This window comes from Pholcus phalangioides, unplaced genomic scaffold (assembly GCF_987345545.1).
Source record: "Pholcus phalangioides strain wild (caught in Gottingen) unplaced genomic scaffold, Ppha-v1.0 ptg000022l_1, whole genome shotgun sequence".
NCBI lineage: Eukaryota > Metazoa > Arthropoda > Arachnida > Araneae > Pholcidae > Pholcus > Pholcus phalangioides.
Genome location: NW_028301615.1, coordinates 2,921,968 through 2,941,980, shown reverse-complemented (window position 1 = coordinate 2,941,980; position 20,013 = coordinate 2,921,968). Strand labels below are relative to the sequence as shown.

The window sequence follows — 20,013 nt, the reverse complement described above, 5'->3', positions numbered from 1 at the left end:
TTGTCTCCATACCCGTACACGTCCATCAGCTCGAAGCAATTGGAACCAAGACTCGTCTAACCAGGCAACGTGTTTCCAGTCCTCAACAGTCCAATGTCTGTGTTGTCCGGCCCAGGCGAGGCGTAAAGCTTTGTGTCGTGCAGTCATCAAGGGTACACGAGTAGGCCTTCGGCTTCGAAAGCCCATATCGATGATGTTTCGTTGAATGGTTCGCACGCTGACACTTGTTGATGGCCCAGCATTGAAATCTGCAGCAATTTGCGGAAGGGTTGCACGTCTGTCACGTTTAATGATTCTCGTCAGTCGTCATTGGTCCCGTTCTTGCATGATCTTTTTCCGGCCGCAGCGATGTTGTAGATTTAATTTTTTACCGGATTCCTGATATTCACGGTACACTCGTGAAATGGTCGTACGTGAAAATCCAAATTTCATAGCTCCCTCGGAGATGCTATGTCCCATCTCTCATGCGCCGACTACAACACCACGTTCAAACTCACTTAAATCTTGATAACCTGCCATTGTAGCAGCAGTAACCGATCTAACAACTATGCCAGACACTTGTTGTGTTATATAGGCGTTGCCGACCGCAGCGCCGTACTGTGATTGGCTCCATATCTCTTTATTTGCATACGCATGCCTGTACCAGTTTTTTTGGCTCTTCGGTTTATTATGGCCTCTGAAATACACCAGAAAACTTAAAACAGTGTTAAAATATAATGTCTAATATAAATGTCTTTTTGTGAAATTAGGCAAAATGCATTTGCCTGAACTTCCGGACTAGTGATTACTATTGGTCACTATCATCATCTTGTTTGTTATGCGTTATTTTCATTTAATTAATATTACTAATAATATTTTAAAATGGATGCGGAAAACTCTAATGTATATTTGTTATATACTTCAATTTGCAGACGATGGCTCACCTATGGCTACAATATCTCCAAATGCTTCTCCTCAGCATAGTAATTTACCTTCTCCAACTGGTATGAATGTGCAGGAAAATCCTAATCCTGCTGGAACTATTGGTGAGGACAGAAAACTGCCTAGGCCGATTGGAATGGAAAGAGCGCAACGCAAAAATCCAATGTTTGGAGGTATGTTTGACTATGACTTATATTTACCAAGGTAACTAAGTTTGTTTTTTGTCTTCAGAAATGTAAGGTGGCTGTGGAAATTTCATACCATATGTAATTAATTGCTGCAAGCAATGAAGTGTTCAGATTTTGTTTTTTATCTGTGAGTGCCTCCTGCAAACTGATTTTCCTCCTTAGTTATTTATACTACTCTGCTACTGATTGAATCATTAACAAATACACGTCTACTGATTTTTACATCAAAATCAGGGTTGGCAGGTTTTTGACGGTTTAAACTGTCATGTCAGAAACCTTGAATACTGCTTTTCAATATAAAATATTCTCATTGGAAATACGTTAATTGCATGTAATGTTTGAAATGACTGTTATACAAAGAATAAATACTTAATATGATTGTAACATTGTTTTTTTCTCTCTAAAAATTTTGTACAATATGTATTTTTTTTTTAAATATAAAATATACAATTTGAATAGAGCTGGAACTTTTTTTTAAATTGATTTTTGTGAATTTTTTTTCTTTTGATTGAGTCTATGAGTGCCGGGGGGGGGGGGGGGATACCCCCTTCGGGAGAATCTCCAGATTTCTGGATTTCAAAAGTTGGCGCATGTGCAAGTAATTTAACCTTAACCTACTAGTTGGCCATGGTTGATGACTTGGCACTAATCTGTGATGGTTTGCACAATGCCACGTTTCTGCAAAGGGAAAAAAATTCCTACACGTTCACTTTTATTAATGAAAAATCCCTTTATTGTTTTTGAAAATCCCTTTGATATTTATTTTTTGAAATGTCTCTCACTAGACATTTATAAAGGTCAGACTGAAGGAGCATTCGGAATTACACAATAGCATAAATACGCTTTATTCCAACATTAGTACAATAGCTACGAAGAAACACAACCGACCGCCATGGCCGCTAGAACTCGAATCGCACAGCAATCGAACGGCGCGCGATCATTTAAGCTTGCGCTGTTGCCAAGTCATACATATAAATATAACATATATATATATATATATATATATATATATATATATATATATATATATATATATATATATATATATATATATATAACACCTTCCCTTCTAAAAGAAAGTCTGCACTACAATGCACGAGTTTAGTAACGCAACTCACTACACACCTAGTCTTTCAGGTGGTCGCCTGCGATGTTGCGATCGCCTCAGATGAGGAGGTGATGAATCAACAGCTTGAGGATTCCTTGCCTTCGTTGGTTCATTTCTGATGGACTCGGTATTCTCCGTCTGATCGGGGCCCCTCTGATTTATTGGGCTGCTGGGATACCTCGGAACCAGCTGAACGCGAAGGTGACACCGAACGCCGTTGACGCAATTGGTCCCGATGCCGAACCACGTGACCCGAAGGAGTACTCACTTCCGACATGACCCTACCCCTTGAAGCGGAGACCGTTCCTGGCATCCACCTTGGGCCACTTGCATAGTTTCTGCACCATACCTTATCCTCAGGTGCAAACTTTGGTTTGAAATCGGGATCCGTCGCCAGATGTTGACCCGGTTTCAACAGGTCCAACCTACTTCTCATGACTCTGTTGAACATCGCCGTACCAGGGGCTTGACTAGTTGAGGAGACAGGTGTCCTTCGATAGTGAAACAGAAATCTGTCAAGCCTTTCTTGGAAGGAGCCGCCCTTAATTTTCCTCAATGCATCCTTCATGGAGCGCACCGCTCTTGCAGCCAACCCATTTGACTGCGGGTGATACGGCGCAGCTCGGACATGGATGACTCCGTTCTTACGAAGGAAATCCGAGAACTCCTGACTAGTGAACGATGTTGCGTTATCACTGACGATTGTCCTGGGCAGTCCGAATCTCGCAAAGAGGGATCGTAATGCAGCGACCGTAGCAGCTGACGATGTCGAAGACACCGGAATTGCTTCCAACCACTTAGTGGCAGCATCCACTACTAACAAAACGATGTGGTTATCAAACGGGCCTGCATGGTCGATATGAATTCTGCTCCAGGGCTCCGTTGTGGAAGGCCATGGTGCCAAGTTTGATGGAGCAGCGGAAGCTTCGACTTGACAATCGATGCACGAACGTACCAAGTCCTCAATGTCCTTATCAATATTCGGCCACCACACAGACTGTCTAGCCAAGGCTTTGAGAGCACCCATACCTTGGTGACCCCCATGAAGCTCCGACAGCACGTACTTCCTGTACTTTGGTGGCACATATATTCTATTCGCGCGAATAATAATACCGTTTTCCACTGACAAGTCAGTTCGGCAGAGCCAGAAAGGACGAATTTCAGCCGTTACACGCCTGGGCCAGCCTTGTGCTATGTATCTCTTCACTTTCAACAGAACAGGATCAGCATCTAACTCCTTCTGGAAATGAAATCTGGTCACCGCGCCATCATCCATAGATTCCAGCAATAATATTACATCAGCAGGCGTTGGAGAATCAGTCACAGTTGTCGGCACAGGTAGCCTACTGAAAGCATTAGCATTAAAAGATCCTTTCCGATACACAATGTTGTACGAGTACCCTGATAGTACAAGCGCCCATCGCTGAATGCGAGAAGCAGCCATTGGAGCCACTGGTTTAGTCTCAGAAAACAGGCTCACTAGGGGCTGATGATCGGTTACCAAAGTGAATGTTCTTCCAAGAAGATATTTCCGATACCGTGTAACCCCGAAGACCAACGACAAGGCTTCTCTTTCGATTTGGCTGTAGTTCCTTTCCGCTTTCGTCAGGGATCTAGACGCAAAAGCAATAGGACGATCGCCCACAGCTGAGGGATGAGACAACACAGCTCCTACTCCGTACGGACTAGCGTCACACTCGAGACGCACTTCCTTACTTTCATCGAAGTGGACCAGCAACGAAGACGTAGACAATCTTCTCTTTGCTTCTTGGAAAGACTTCCTCTCCTGCTCAGTCCATTTCCAACATGAGTTCTTATTCAACAACTTATACAATGGTGCTAGCATAGAGGACATATTTGGAAGGAATTTTGCATAATACGTCAGCAAACCTATGAAAGACCTCAGTTCATCCGCATTCTTTGGCTCAGGAGCTTTCTCAATGGCTTCCAACTTCATTTGCACTGGATGTAGTCCTTCTGCATCGATTCTATGCCCCAAATATTCTACTGATGTCTGCATGAACGAGCACTTCGAGGGATGTAGCTTGATACCAGCTTCCTGCAAAGTACACAACACTTTGCTCAGATTCCTTAAATGATCTGAAACAGAGCTGCCTGTTATCAGCAAGTCGTCTAGGTAGCACAACGCATTTTCATGCCCTTGCAAGAGCTTGTCCATTTCTCTCTGAAAAATTGATGGAGCTGACGCTACCCCAAAAGGCAGTCTCGTGTACCTGAACAACCCTTTATGAGTGTTAATTACCAATAAGTCCCTGGAAGCTTCATCCAGTTCCAATTGACAGTACGCATCCGATAAGTCGATCTTTGAAAAAGTCACTCCTCCTGAAAGACGAGCAAACAAATCCTCGACCTTGGGTAACGGATACCTCTCGAGATCTGTAGCAACGTTGGCGGTGAGCTTAAAGTCACCACACAGTCGGATCCTACCGTTCGCCTTTAGGACTGGTACTACAGGTGTCGCCCATTCCGATGACGATACTCGTTCCAAAACTCCTAAATCCAAAAGTCTACTTATTTCTTCTTCTACCTTCTTCTTATAAGCGTAAGGCACAGGACGAGCTTTGAAGAATTTCGGTGAAGCACAGTCTTTTCTTTTCATACGGACCTTCACTTTTTTCAACTTCCCGAGGCCCCCCGAAAACAGTTCTTGATGTTCATCCAACACGGCCTGCAAGTCCCGTGATGATGATTTCACGTCAACCTGGATCGTGTTTGTAGAGATAGCCGGATCAATAGTGCACAATACCCCTAGTTCGTGGATCCAGTTCCGTCCCATCAAGATCACGGAACACTGATCCACCACAAGGATCGGAAGAAATCGGAAAAAAGATCGGTGCTTCTTGAACATCGAATAAGGCATCACCGAAAAAGGTGCTCCCGTGTACACCTGCATTACCATAGGTAGCCCTTCAATCACGACTTGCACGGTACAAGGTGGTGGGAAATCGGACATCGAGTTCAACGTCAACACATCGAACGCCGGAGACGAGTTATCCAGCTGGTCGACTTGATTCACTCTGTTCGCACAACGTCCTTGGCCTTTGACTCCAACACTCCATTTGTTCTTCACTGACTTGCATACTCTGGCTAAGTGTCCCGTCTTCCCGCATGAATGGCACGTACTCTTGGCAAACTTGCAAGTTGAGGACTTGTGTCCACTCGCACCACAAGAATAGCAGGAAAACATAACCTTGGCTTGTGATGGGTGATGACCTCTGGAACTTTTCCGTTGCTGCTTCGCTTGCGTCTGCTTTACAAACAGCACTTCCGCTGGAGACGTGTTGTCACCACGCAGGTTAGAGGCGTTTTTCGAGGCCGCTTCCATCGACATCGCGATCTCTGACGCCCGATCGAAAGACAGATCTCTTTCCGCCAACAGCCTTCTCTGAATAGCGTCATCATTTATCCCACATACGAGCCGATCTCGTAGCATTTCCGCTAAAGTACGCCCATAACTGCAAAACCTGGCGAGAGTTCGAAGTTCGGCTATGAAGGTTGGCACAGACTCTCCCGGCTTCCTACAGCGACAGTTAAATTTGAACCGCTCAACGATCTCCGACGGAGCCGGTTCAAAATGATTCCTGAGAACGTCTATCAGTTCTGCTAGCGTTCGATCCGTGGGTAAGGCTGGGGACACCAGACTCCTTATCAAGCCATATGTCGGCGCACCCACCAGCGATAGGAATATCGCACGTCTGCGGACATCATCCGTAACTTCATTCGCAACAAAATATTGATACAATCGCTCGGCATACTCCGAAAACGGTTCTTTCGCGCTGTCGAATTCGCCGATTATACCAAAACCTGCCATCTGGAGCGTATGAGGAAATCGCTTGAAGAAACTAAGCCTACCTCGCTAGCTTGCTTCTATCTTTTTCCTGTCCTGCTGAGACGATGATTTTCAACTCCTGCAGACTGATGTTAGATCCCGTACTCGTCGCCACTGAAATGTCTCTCACTAGACATTTATAAAAGTCAGACTGAAGGAGCATTCGGAATTACGCAATAGCATAAATACGCTTTATTCCAACATTAGTACAATAGCTACGAAGAAACACAACCGACCGCCATGGCCGCTAGAACTCGAATCGCACAGCAATCGAACGGCGCACGATCATTGAAGCTCGCGCTGTGCGCTGTTGCCAAGTCATACATATAAATATAACATATATATATAACACTTTTGTACAGAATTTGGATGCACACAAAAACCTCCTTAATTCTCATTCTCCAAAGAGTTGGTGGCTAAGCAATACTGTTTGAGGTCAAAACCTAACCTTGATCCCTTCTCATATATTTTGAATAAACAGCTCTATTTCACTTAATAAATTGAACACAAATAATCAATAAAGATTTAGATAAAAATGAACCATAAATTTATACATCTCTTATAGATTCTTTGTGTCGAAAAGTACAAAATTGCAAATTATAATTAGTGTTGTTTTAATTATTGTAATAAATTAGTGTTTAAAAATAAAGCATTGTAATATGCAAAAAGGTAAGTTCTCCATCTTGTTATATACCTGTTGTGTTCAAAACATTATTCAAAAGTATTCATTTAGACTTCTGATGGTTTCTGACAGTTTTTAACAGTTTTTGACACTTGTCATGCCCAATTTTGAAATCAAAAATCCAACCTTGACCAAAATGAATATTGTAGCCATCAAAATTCACTAACATTCAACTTCCCCACCAAAAGCAATGGCCTTTGTAACTATATAGATTCCAAGATTTGTAAAAATTATTTTTAAATTCTATTGCATTTATTATCGGTTTTAACACGTGTATACAATTGCATGTTTTTAAATTTTATTTTAAATTTATATACTATGCCAATGTTTACCAAAGTGAGTGATGGGAATGGTCCACGGGGGTGATTGAAGTTATAGAGGAAAAAAATTGAAGGAGGCAATGGGGAGAGAAAAAGTTTAAGAAACTATGCACTAGATCAGCTTCAGCCTCAATCTGTCGTAAACAGCCAAAAATATCCTTGATCTTTTTCTTACCTCCTATAGATGATTGCAGTTTACAACTACAGTAGAACCTCGATTACCCGTGCACAGATTAACCAGGAAGCGGATTGATCATGTTACAAAAATTTCAATTTCATATTCAGCTCTTCTCTATTTGTGTTGTTGGTTTTTTTCCATTGGTTAAATAAGATTTCATAGAGGTTTGTGATGAAAATACTTTCCTATTTCTTAGAACTGGATTTCTTCATTCTTTTACAGAACCCCACCCCGTTATTCTCAGAGCTGAAGCCCATGTCAATGCATTGCAACAGCCGTCCCATATGCACACATAAGAACCAGACATTGTTCTGGGATGATCGATACTTGAAGATTTGCACCCGATTTCATGGCTCATCGACTGTATCAGCACAATCTTTGCCATTCTGGTAGTACATTTTGAAACTGCAGAATGGGCTAACAGGAAAAGGATAACCATGTTTTTCGGTTATCTGTGATCACTTTTCCTAACATTAGCCCAGATAATCAAGGGTCTGTGGTATTTCTGCCATCAATGAAACCCAGTATATTTAAGTAGCGAGACTACCATTTGAATAAATGTAATTTTTTAGTTTTTTTCGCACAGATAATGAGTATATACAGTGGATAGTCATTTCAAACAGGTAAAATATTTTTTTTTTTTTTTTTGTCATTTCAAATCTTATTTTTTTTACTCCCAGTGGTTTAACCTCCCTCACCATTATCCCGGATAATCGAAGTTTTACTGTATTCGAAAAAGTTCCCACCAGACCAGCTTCTATGAACAGGATCTTCTAACAACATAGACCTTTGTATTTTTAAATCTCCCCCCCCCCCCCCACCATTATTAGCATACACAATCTATATACAGTAGGGCTGTTGTCATATCTGCAGTTCCATGTGAGCAAATTTCAAACATTTGATACATACTGTATTTTAATGTGTATAAGGAACCCACTTTGTCAAAAATTGGTCACAAAAATAACAGGATGTTTCTTATGCATAAGTTAAATACGGGGTGCATAGGTAACAGGACATATGGCATTTTACTGGCAAACTGTTGATCTTGGAGACGTACTATCGTTTGAAAATATATCCAAATAACGTGTAGTACTCAGATGTTGTTCATGGTGCAGGGGGGTGGGGGGGGGAGTTATATGGGTTAAAATAGTTATTCAATTAAAAAAATTAACTTTTTATATGGACACCATGTGCCGAAAAACCCAACTAGGAAGTTTATGCCCTGTCTCTCCTGATGCCAACAAAAAAAATTCCCTGTTAGTGTAATATTCACTCAGATATTCAAATTAAAAACAAAGGAAAGTTGTTGAAAAACAGTATTAAATGCAGGTAAAACAGTCTACTCGTATTCTACAGTTTTTCCTCAATTTGTATTTTTAAAATTTGAATATCGCCCTTAGAAGTGTGTATGTATAGATATATATTTTTTTTTTCATTGAGAGAGACAGGGCATGTTTTTTTCTGATTGGGTTTTGGGACACATGGAGACTGTAATGAAAAGTTAATTTTTTTTTTTTAATGACTATACAACCCCTTGCAACATGAATGGCATATCTGAGTACTATACGTTATTTGGATACTTTTTCTAACAGGAAAATGTACTTTTTCTAACAGGATGTCTCTAAGATCAACTGTTTACCAGTAAAATGTGATATGCCGTTACCTATGCATCCTGTATACTAGATATATCTTTCCAACTTAGAAGAGTTGATCCACTTTGCCCAAGAATATTTAGAAGACATCAACGAATAAGGCAAATACACAAAAAATAATAAAAGTCCTAATGCATTTCAACACCAATGGGTGGCGTCTTCAGAGGAAAAATTTTACCACTGGTTTCGCTGACAGAGTTTCCCATTTGGGTTGAATACCAAATCTTCACGCTCGGTTGCTCAGCGGAAGAAGTATGTCTGTTCACTTCAAACGTCGTGGTCAGAATGTAGCTGTGAGCCTGCGTGAGATACTAATGCAGCGTCCTGATTGGACATTTGCGAAATAGTGCTATCCGATTGGTCCATTCGAATTTTCTTGTAATTCCCGCTCGAAATGAATTTAAGCCATGGTGTTGCGATCGGGGGTGTAGATTTATTATCGTTCACTAGTAAATTTTTGAAGGCCCGAATATATGTGCCTTTGTAGAAATCTAGATCAACTGTGGACTTTGTGAAAAATTCTCGCTTCTTGAAATTTGAATTTATGGCCTTCTTGCCAACAGTGAGTGGCGATGGTCGATTTTTCACGTTCTTGATTCTTAACACAGCAAGCGTGTTCATTTGATCTTGCTTTTACGGGTCTCTTTGTCTGTCCTATATAACCAAGAGAGCAATCACCACATGGAATGTAATAAATGCCCCATTGTTTATTCTGCGGTATAGCATCTTTAGGGGGCATGAAACCAAAGTTTTTAGTGGGCACATCTATGGTTGTTAGATTAAACTTTTTAAGAATCGGTTTGATCTTCAGTGAGAGTATTGGATCGTAGGGTATGACTACACTTTCTCTGAGTGGTCTCTCTTTAATATTTTCTAGAGTAGTTCCTCGTGCCGTTTTCAAGAATTTAATGGTATTAATAATTTCAAGATTTTTTGATTAGATTTCAAGAATGTGGTGATTGCTCTCTTGGTTATATAGGACAGACAAGGAGACCCATAAAAGCAAGATTAAATGAACACTCTCGCTGTGTTAAGAATGTGAAAAATCGACCATCGCCGCTCACTGTTGGCAAGAAGGCCATAAATTCAAATTTCAAGAAGCGAGAGTTTTTCACAAAGTCAAGTCCACAGTTGATCTAGATTTCTACGAAGGCACATATATATTCGGGCCTTCAAAAATATACTAGTGAACGATAATAAATCTACACCCCCGATCGCAACACCATGGCTTAAATTCATTTCGAGCGGGAATTACAAGAAAATTTGAATGGACCAATCGGATAGCACTATTCCGCAAATGTCCAATCAGGACGCTGCATTAGTATCTCACGCAGGCTCACAGCTTCATTCTGACCACAACGTTTGAAGTGAACAGACATACTTCCGCTGAGCAACCGAGCGTGAAGATTTGGTATTTAACCCAAATGAGAAACTCGGTCAGCGAAACTAGTGGTAAAATTTTTCCTCTGAAGACAGCACCCATTGGTGTTGAAATGCATTAGGACTTTTATTATTTTTTGTGTATTTGCCTTATTCGTTGGTGTCTTCTAAATAAAATTTGGGAAAAAGTTGGAAAGATTTTTTAAGCCAAAAAAAATCCAGGGTTCCTTATACACGTTAAAATATGTTAAGTGCCAGAGTGAAATCTTGCCAAATCCTACCTTTATTTACTTAAATCAAGGTCTGAATGTTTGTTTTGTACTAATCTACAGAAGGGTCTAGAACCAATTAACTGGGAAATGACCCTACTCTGATCTTCTTTCACTTCTGTTAAAATTGAATAATATTTTCACAGCTGATATACCCGGTGCTGCTGACTGGTTGCAAAATATTGCAGCTCTGAATGTTGCTGCTGCCCCACCTATTCCTCAAGAAGATGCTGGAATGCCTCCAGTTTTGCACAACTACATGAATAATCGATTTAATGATATGATGACCCCAGAAGTCAACCATCCAGTAGATCATCATTCTTATCAAGTAAGTGTAATTCAAATGTTAAAATTTTAGGTTTTCGAAATTTTGATGTGCCATTGACATCCAGAAGTTTTTAGGCATGTTTTCATCCAGCCATTGAAGAGAAAACTTGTCACTGCATGTCTGTGTGCAGAAGTTTATAATATTCAAATGGACTTTTTCAGCTAACTACCAATGATCCTGCAATCACACCCTGGTTTTATTTGCACCAGATTAGCAGGAGTCTACTGTACTTGACCAATGTTTTATATTTGTTTTGATCATAGAACATTGCTACTTTCAAGCCTTCATAACATTGACCTTTCAAGTGTCTTCTGAGATTTCACCTGTATTATTGGTAGAACATTGATAAAACATTATTTAATCGAAAGCTTATTATGCAGTAAAACATGTCTGAAATCACAAGGGACCGAGATTTTTTCCTTTGAACACAGGTTTCCACTTAATAAAGGTTGAATTGACATAATGTGTGAAATTATGTAACAATCTTGTTTGTAATTAAAATTAAATGAATTAAAAAATAAAAAAAATATTTATAAAAATTAAGGAAATATAGATATGTTCACATTATTTACTCTATAATTATATTTATTAAATATAGTATTTATTACTTGATGTGATTGTATATATTTTTTATAAATAATCTGACTTCAACATTACAGTGCATGAAAGTGCATTACATAAATTAACTGTTTGCATCGTGGACAGAATATTTTGGCAATGAAATCATGGTACTAACATTTTTTCCATTGAAGACAGATTTCCACTTAATACCGGTTCTGTTAAAGACAGGTTTTACTGTATATATTTTTTTAGAGAAATGGAACTTGAACCTTTTTTAAATGTGAAAGTATTAGTTTTTTTTCATTATAATAGCAAGCATCCTCAAACTTCAACCATTTATTTTGCTCTTTCATTCATGCTAATCATGGATTTCCCTTTTTTTTTGAAGAGATAGTGGCTGTATGCAAGCCTAGTACTTAGATACAGTTCATGATAATAGTCTGCACTCGCTATAATGATCCCCACCATTTCATCAATGACAGACATTATATTGGATGGCTGTTATATCAAAAGGGAAAACATATAGGTATATCATCATAGAAAAACGTTTCAGACTTATCCTACCATACTATAATGTAGGGTCATTACAGTAAGCTCAACTGTAGTCAGTTTCATTGACTTACCTCATTTTTGTGTGTATTCTGATTACTTGTGCGTGTGGCAGGGTTTAAGCTGGATAGACGTCTACTCGTTGCGTACCTCCTGTATGCATTTTTGCGAAAGTGGCTGCTACTTTTTTTTGCATTCTATGATTTCCTTTCGCACTTTGCAAAAAATGTGACTGTAGCTTAAACCCTGGCGTGTAGCGATTAATATTTATGTATTGAATTTAAATTTCTTTATGAAATGTTAACAATGGGGGGGGGAAGCAAAACATTTATATTAACTGCAATTTCTGTAAATAAGTTTCTAAGGCAACCTCAACTTGAAAGTAAATTCTGGGTTAATGCGTGACATATTGTTTCAGAATTGTGTAGTGATGAAGCATTAATATTTGTTCTTGAGAAATTTAATTGATAGGACTAGCAAAAATATTTGCATCCGGTTTCTGGTAAATGATTGAATGCATGTATTGAATGCTGGACAATACAAATTTTTAACAATTTTGTGTAGCTCACTGTTGTTTTCCTTTATCCTTTCCTCATTAACAACAATGATTAATAATATAACATTGGGTATTACTTTTCTTACCTTCCTTTTCCTTTTTTTTTCCTTGTGTGCAGGCGGTTCCTGGTGGGGGAAATGGGTGTTATCCTATAGTGAATGGCATTCCTCCTCATTTATTGGCTACTACTACGCATGTATATCCCGCTGCTAATAACACCGCTGCTGGTCAACTGGAGCAGCAGATAGAGATGTGGAGCATGCAGCAGCATCACAAGATTCCTTTTTCCACTGGTGATGGTTTACCTCCTCAGACCGTAGATCATAAAATGGTAACATTGAAATTTGAAAGGAAAAATCTCCCTTCCCCCTTTTAACGATTTTCTTTTCATTTTTGGTTTGTATTTCTCCAGTTACTTACACTATGGCTTTTCTTATACTGTTACTAACCCTACTTTTGTGATATGCTGCTGATTATTCAATAAGAAAAATTTGATTTGTGAAAATGGATGTTTTTTCTTAACACTAGAACCGCGGAGTGGGTCAATTTGACCCAAATCAAACTTTGTTTTCATTTATCTCAAAAACTTACACGCAGATGTTAAAATTTCTTAACTTTTCATGATATCATATAAATATTAATTCACAAAAATTTTATTTTCACATTTCGTGTTTTAGAGCTTATACCTAGAACTGCGGTTTGGGTCATTTTGACCCAACGTACTATTCTATAGGAAAGGGGGGGGGGTGGAGAATTTTCTTGGAAGGGGTTACCCTTTCTAAAATTTTTTACAAATTAAGATAGTGAAGGATAAAGGTCTTTCAAGGCCAATTCATTGTCAGAGCAGATCATCTTTTTTTCAATGGGGTAATGGCACAAGTAGAGCTAAATATTATTTTCCTTTGTAAACTTGAATGCCTGGAATTCTGGCGGGACTCAATGAAGATTTTGGGAGAGTAAAAGCTTAACTCTAGAAAAAACGTGTAGTTGAAATTTCTGTAGGCAAACGATATCACAAAAAAGAGTAAACTTCTGGCTTGCACCAAATATGTTTTGCACGGATTTCGAAACCTTGGGTAGTATCAGCGTTCAACGAATCTCTTTCAGAGCACATAGTGATACAACTGATCAAGCCATTTGAGAACAAGGGCAGAAATGCCTCAACCGACACCTCTTTTCACTACACTGAAGCTGACTCAAATGCTGAAAGCCAAGAAATATGAGCTTAGTAGAGGTGATGACACAAAATCGAAGAGCAATATTATCTCACACAATAAAGATAGTGAAACTACAGTTGTATGGAACAATGATGCCACAATGACAATTTATCAAGGAAAAAAATATAAGTTTTCCATTACTCATCACGCTTCATCTGGCAGTCGATATTAGAAGTAGTTGGCCCCAAAAAGCTTCCTCACACACACAAACTATTTCACACTACAATTCAACAAAGTGTAACAATCATAGTTGTAGCGATCAAATGCCCAGAAAATATTCGGCATCATAGATGTTTTCTATAACATCCTGGATCTCACTATAAAAATATTTCCTGTATTTGTATAGAGCAGTACAGAAGGCCAGAACTATTTTTTGAAAGCAGTTCCTCTAAAATCTTATTGAAGAGCTGCGTTCATCATACGTGTTGCGCAAAAGGAAACGTTCGTGCACTCTTGATCATGTATCTGTTCGTGAGCGATCAAAATAGTAATAAATAAAAATAAACTGAGTCTGATATGTCAGGTAACATAAAAATGTGGAAACAAAACTGTTAATTTTTGCATGGGTTGTGCAACTTCAACATGCGATGAATGTGCAAGAATTGTGAAAAAAAAAAAAAATTAGTCAACTGCTCATCATAAATTCCACTATCAGTAAGAAATCAATACTTATTTGACAATCATATTAGACTTTTTCATGCTCAATTTGACATGCTTATTTTACATCTTTGTTATGATATGGGATCACTGAAAAATCTCTTTGGACTGAATAGAGTAAATAATGTATACTATATAGAAACGTCCTCTCCACTTGTCAATACAAGATTCATCGAAAGACTGGTTATTTGTGGAGATGAAGAATACAAGGAAGAAAATTCATCATTGCCCCCACAGAGACTCGAACTCCGGTCTCTCGCTTTCCCGGTTCGAGTCTCCGTGGGGGCAGTGATGAATTTTCTTCCTTGTAATCTTCATCTCCACAAATAACCAGTCTTTCGATGAATCTTGTAATGTATACTAAATCTTATTTTTACTGAATTAAATTTTTTTTAGCTAATTTTGAAGCCCATTTTATATTCATAAACAAATATAATTTTCCATTATGAATACGCAATTAAACAACATTGATTAAGAGTAGTGAGAAACCCAGAAACCAAAAATAAATATCCTGTTTTCGCTATGAAACACTGTTTTTTCAAAGTTTGGGTCAATTTGACCCAGTCTGCGGTTCTAGTGTTAATGTTCAGCATTCATTGCTACTTATTTCTAAAATCAGCACAATTTAAAATTATTTTTGCTGAGTGCTAATGTATTATGGAACCTCCCATAACAGATATCTCTAGTTAATACTTTTTTTGAATAACATTGACGGGCCGCAATGTATTTTACCATTCATTACTGGACAGTTCTCTTTAGTGAACAACATTTTTGGTCCAATGGGTGTTTATTATTGAAAGGTTATATATATATATATATATATACACATACTTGCCAACTAGAAAAGAACTGCCTTAACTACAGAATCTGTACTTTTTATGTATTTCTACCATAACATACTGAATTGTAGTGAATCGTGAAAAAAATTATGAAAGTATTTTTATTTTTTTCTAAAAGTATATTTTTGATTAGAGACTTTGGATTCTATTATCCTATCGAGTAAAAAATTTTATGCTGAGACTGCATTTCTAAAGGATGAATGTTAAGTTGAATTTGAAATTAAGTAAAGCAAACTTGTTGACAGTTGTTGTAAAGGTTTGTTTTTCTGCACACCTCAAGTTGAATCCTCAGGGTTGGCCTTGCGATTTTCATTAATTTCATTTCAGCAATTAAACTGAAAACGTTTTAGTTTCTGAATCAAAATAAAAAGCGGAAGAAGGATGCCAATGATGGCAAAGCAATGACAGCATCCTGTTGTAAAAAAATTGAACTTCCATTGATTTTGTGAGTAATATTCACGGCGAACAGGCTCAAATTTAAATAAAGGGCTACTTTAAATATTCATCAGCATTAGGCAAATGCCTGATATGGCCAAGTTGAACATAATAAGGGATTTGAATTTTTAAAATAGTGATGAGGAGGATTTGCGCCTCTCTGCAAACATTGAAATTACTGATAGGCTTGGTCCCAAGGTTGGCATGATATGTATATGTATTTTTTTCCCCAAAGCCTGTCTTAAATTGTTAGTCTCTTCCCCCATTCCCGTAAATGTAATTAATTTCAGCTTTGCAAGTTCTGTGGCTATAGTCTTGAAAATTGGGCCAAAGGATTTGTAACAATACTTATGGAGTTATTGCTATTTCCTGTATATAGCCTGCAGGAGAGAAAGCACACACTAATATTTTGTTATATAGCCTGCATTTGCAATTTGTATCTCCCCTTCTGATGGGGAATAATTAAATATGTAGGATGAAAACTATATAGCCTCCAATTAAGTTAGGCTAAAATTACCCTAGTTTAGAGTTTTGTTTGTGATATTTGTTAGTTTTCATAAATTTAGTTGATAGTCTGGCTGTCGGAAATCTGGCCTGTGCTGGAATTGTGTCCACCATTCCAGAATGTGGTGGCTCTTAAAAATTCTTCAAAACTTTTTCCAAGATATGATTACAAAGGACAAGTAAAAATTAAGTAGTATTTGTGAATTGAAATCTTTCTTCCGGTTTCAAAATTCAAAAAATAACATTGCCTGCAGAGCTTGAAATATTTTTCATGGGTTATATATAGAAGATTACTGTAACATTGCAGAAGTCCATAGAAAGCAACTTTGAACAGTTATTGTATTTTATTAACCCTCTCTGTGACATTTAGATATATGCTGTTCTTGAAAGCCTTTTATACAAATACAACGCCACAACAGGCAAAATGCCCAACGAGGTGGCTGATAACAATTATTCATGTTAGTAATAACAGGCCCAGATATTTTGTAAAGCTAATTTCTCAGTAAGGCACATTTTCATATTTCCCTTTGCACTTGCTCAAAATCAGAAGAAAGCTTATCTCATTAAAAAAGCATTTTTGTCATTTTTACAGGTTTAGTGATTTCTGCTATGCCATTTAAGAGTCAAATAATATGTTCCTTTTTTTCACAAATTGCATGAAAGTAATTTTTTTTTTGTTTCCATCAATTACACATGTTGAAAAAATATAAAATGTATACATGAATAATGACATACATGCACGCGTCATGATGTATAAAATAATATAGAAGTGTCTATTATATAGTAAGTTATCTGTTTTTGTGCTGCAGCGAGCTGGTGATATTGTGTGACTGTGCAGTGCTTTTTTTTTTTATACTATTCTGGGTGGAAATATATACGGGAAAACTGGCTATGTGAAGAGATATTGTTTAGAAAAGGAAAACTCATCTTTCCTCACCGGGATTCAAACTCTGGTCTCTTGTATGCTGGACAAGTGCTCTACTTCTAAGCTATAGGATATATATATGCTCCGGGAAGGGAATATTCTATGTGCTGAATTGCTCCATGCGATGGATGGCGGCAATGCTCTGCTAATAGCTTGCAAATGGCATCAAGGCCACCAGATGGCTACTTATATGTAGAGAAAGATTATGAAAGACTATTAGACTATTCTGGGGATCTGTGGATAAATGCTGTTCTGGCAGGGGAGCTGTGGGTAGCAGAAGTTTGAGAACAATTGCTGTATAGTTTTCTCGACATGTTCGAAAAAAGAACTCTCTTAACTTTGGGACTTGTTTAGTTTACAAGTAGAAATTTCTTACACATTAAATAAAATTTTGATAATCTTTGTTTTCAGTAAACAAACATGTTTTAGCATCTTGAATCATTGAAACCACTGCTACATACAATTCATGGGTCTGTCCAGCCGAAATTCCAGATGACAAAAACTGTTCCTTCACAAAATACAAATTAATGAAACCTGAAACCACAAATCTGGCATTTAATTTCTTTTGTGATAAGTTAAATTGAATGTTTTGCTTTCCGCAAAATTACTTTCATAAAATCAGGACCCTACAAAATTTTCCGGACAGACCCCCTGCAATTTTATTTTCCCTCCGGTTGCACAATCATTTTGTGTCGTAATTTTTAAAATAAATTTTGAATGCTGAAAAAAATAAATTTTTTTTACTTTTTCCTGAATAAAATAGTAAGTTTGAATTTTTTTTCCTTCTGTTACAGAATTGGCAAAATTGGGGACCTCATCAGGCATGATCAAGATGACGACTATTTGATTTTCCCTCCCTCTTTATGTTACTGTGCGAGAGAAATTTTGCTTCCCCTCCTCCATCCCTGTAGAGAGATGAAAATGCTAAGAGGATAAAATTCTGCTCTTACAGCAAGTTTTTTGCAGCAGCTTCAAGATCAAGAGAGTTCATATTCCTTATTTGTTTAGGACTTGTATGCAATCTGGTGGTTTAGGAATCCTGGATATATATATATATATAAATATATATACATACATATATATATTTTTCTTTTCTTAAAAGACTGATCATATTAAGAAAAAAAAAAGGAAGGTGTATTTGGATTTTTTTTTTTCTCGTCTTATTTTTTGCCTTTGAGATCTATCAAATTGCTTAAAGTGAAAAGCAATGCACGGCGAGGTTGTGATTGCAAATTTAATTGTACTGAAAATTTTCATGTATAAGTAAAAGTTTCCTTACCTGCATTTTTTCTTTATCTGAATTCCTTGAGTGTTTATTTTCAGGTTGTACGAAACGTTTTTTTTAATCCATTGAATATACTGTACATCATATTCGGTGATGTACATTCATTGCATGAGTTACAAAAGTTGTGTACTGTCAAATCACAGAAAATTTCATTAGAAATGACAGAGGGAAAATTAATTACTCGATGTGTGTGTAGGTGAAAAGATTGGCCTACAGAACTAGAGATAGGACGAAAATTGACTGCCATTCGGTTCGGCCGAATATCTAAGCATTATTATATCTGTAAATCTAAGCACAACAAACTAATTAAAAAATTATATTAATTTGAATTTTTCCCATAAATTAAAAATTTGCTGATTATATTTTATTGAGGGGGTGTATATTCCTTTCTTTGAAAGTTATATTAAGGTAAATTTCTAGGATATTTCTAATTTTTGGTCGGCGTGGGGGACAGGCTCCACCCCCCTTGCATACGCCTCTGTCTAGCACGTGTGCAAGCGAATGCCAAAACAGGTGGATAGTCAAGATAGAGTATGACCAGATCAGACACCTAGAGAGCATTAAGCACAGATTTGGAAGACCAGAAAAAATTCTGTGACGCTATTACATCGAAATATCTAGATTTATTTAGGCTCCTGTTTCTTGTAATTGTAGGCTTTTAATTTGCAATCCCGTGTTTGGATTGTTCCGTATTAACATATGTAGGAGAACATCATTGACACCGGCACGTTCCGCCCCAAGCGATTCGTTGCTAGAGCGATGAGATAAGAGTGCCTTAGCTTGTGCGTCGGAGGAGTCAAATGCCATCTCGCTTTTGACACCGACGCAGTCCATCACAGGTGTGGTCAGCAATGTGACACGTGAGATCTTTGGATAATGGGAAAAGGATTATCCACCACTAACTACAAGTGCTGAAAGATTAGCGAAGTTTAAATTCAAATTGTCAATCGCCACAAACACCCTTCTAGGTTACAATTGGTCAAATTCACCAGAAAAACTTGTTTATTACATCAGCTTTTGAAATCCTATGACAAACGCATATCAGTGTTCAAGAGAAATTATTACTTTTGTTTGCAATCACTGAAATCAGTGTGCATGTTGTAGACATTTTAGTAGATTTTGGCGATAATTTGATTTTACACTTCGCCAATCAGCGCTTGTAGTTCTCCCTCAACCCCTTTGTTTACAAGCTATTAGCAACAAATTTGTATGATCTATATTTGAAGAATCGGCGATGAATCTGGTAATCTTGGTGGTAAAACCGAAGTGGAAGGGAAAAAAATGAAGGGGGACATTTTTTTATATAGTGATAATTATTTGTTTTTTCTTTCGTGATATATGCTTTTGCATTGGGTTTCTATTTTGCTTATATTTGACATCCATATCTTTTATGGGCATAATTTTTTACTTCGTTGATTAATTTTCCTGCTGTGGCCTTTGTACCTATTTTAATTTATTTACTTATACAAAGTTTATTTCTCTTTTTACCGTCACCCTAGCTGTTCTATTTCGTTCTTGCATGTATATAGTTGAAAGTTGCATAATATGGGGAAAAAATCACTAACAGGAGTATAGAAATAGTGAAGGTAAACAACTTTGTTTCATAGGG

At 37.7% G+C, this 20,013-nt stretch overlaps 1 protein-coding gene across 5 annotated transcripts in view; it reads left to right on the top strand.

The window, feature by feature from the left end:
• mask (multiple ankyrin repeats single KH domain) overlaps positions 1–18,403 on the top strand; it is a 97,129-nt gene extending 78,726 nt beyond the window's left edge. For 4 of the 5 annotated variants that reach the window (XM_089250124.1, XM_089250127.1, XM_089250125.1 and 1 more), the window contains 4 exons: positions 912–1,094; positions 10,695–10,876; positions 12,661–12,873; positions 17,914–18,403. In XM_089250124.1, coding sequence (XP_089106250.1) covers positions 912–1,094; positions 10,695–10,876; positions 12,661–12,873; positions 17,914–17,946 — 611 coding nt within the window. In that variant the 3' untranslated portion in view covers positions 17,947–18,403. The remainder of the gene's footprint in view (positions 1–911; positions 1,095–10,694; positions 10,877–12,660; positions 12,874–17,913) is intronic. The other variant, XM_089250126.1, reaches the window with a different exon arrangement.
• Positions 18,404–20,013: the final 1,610 nt, after the last annotated feature.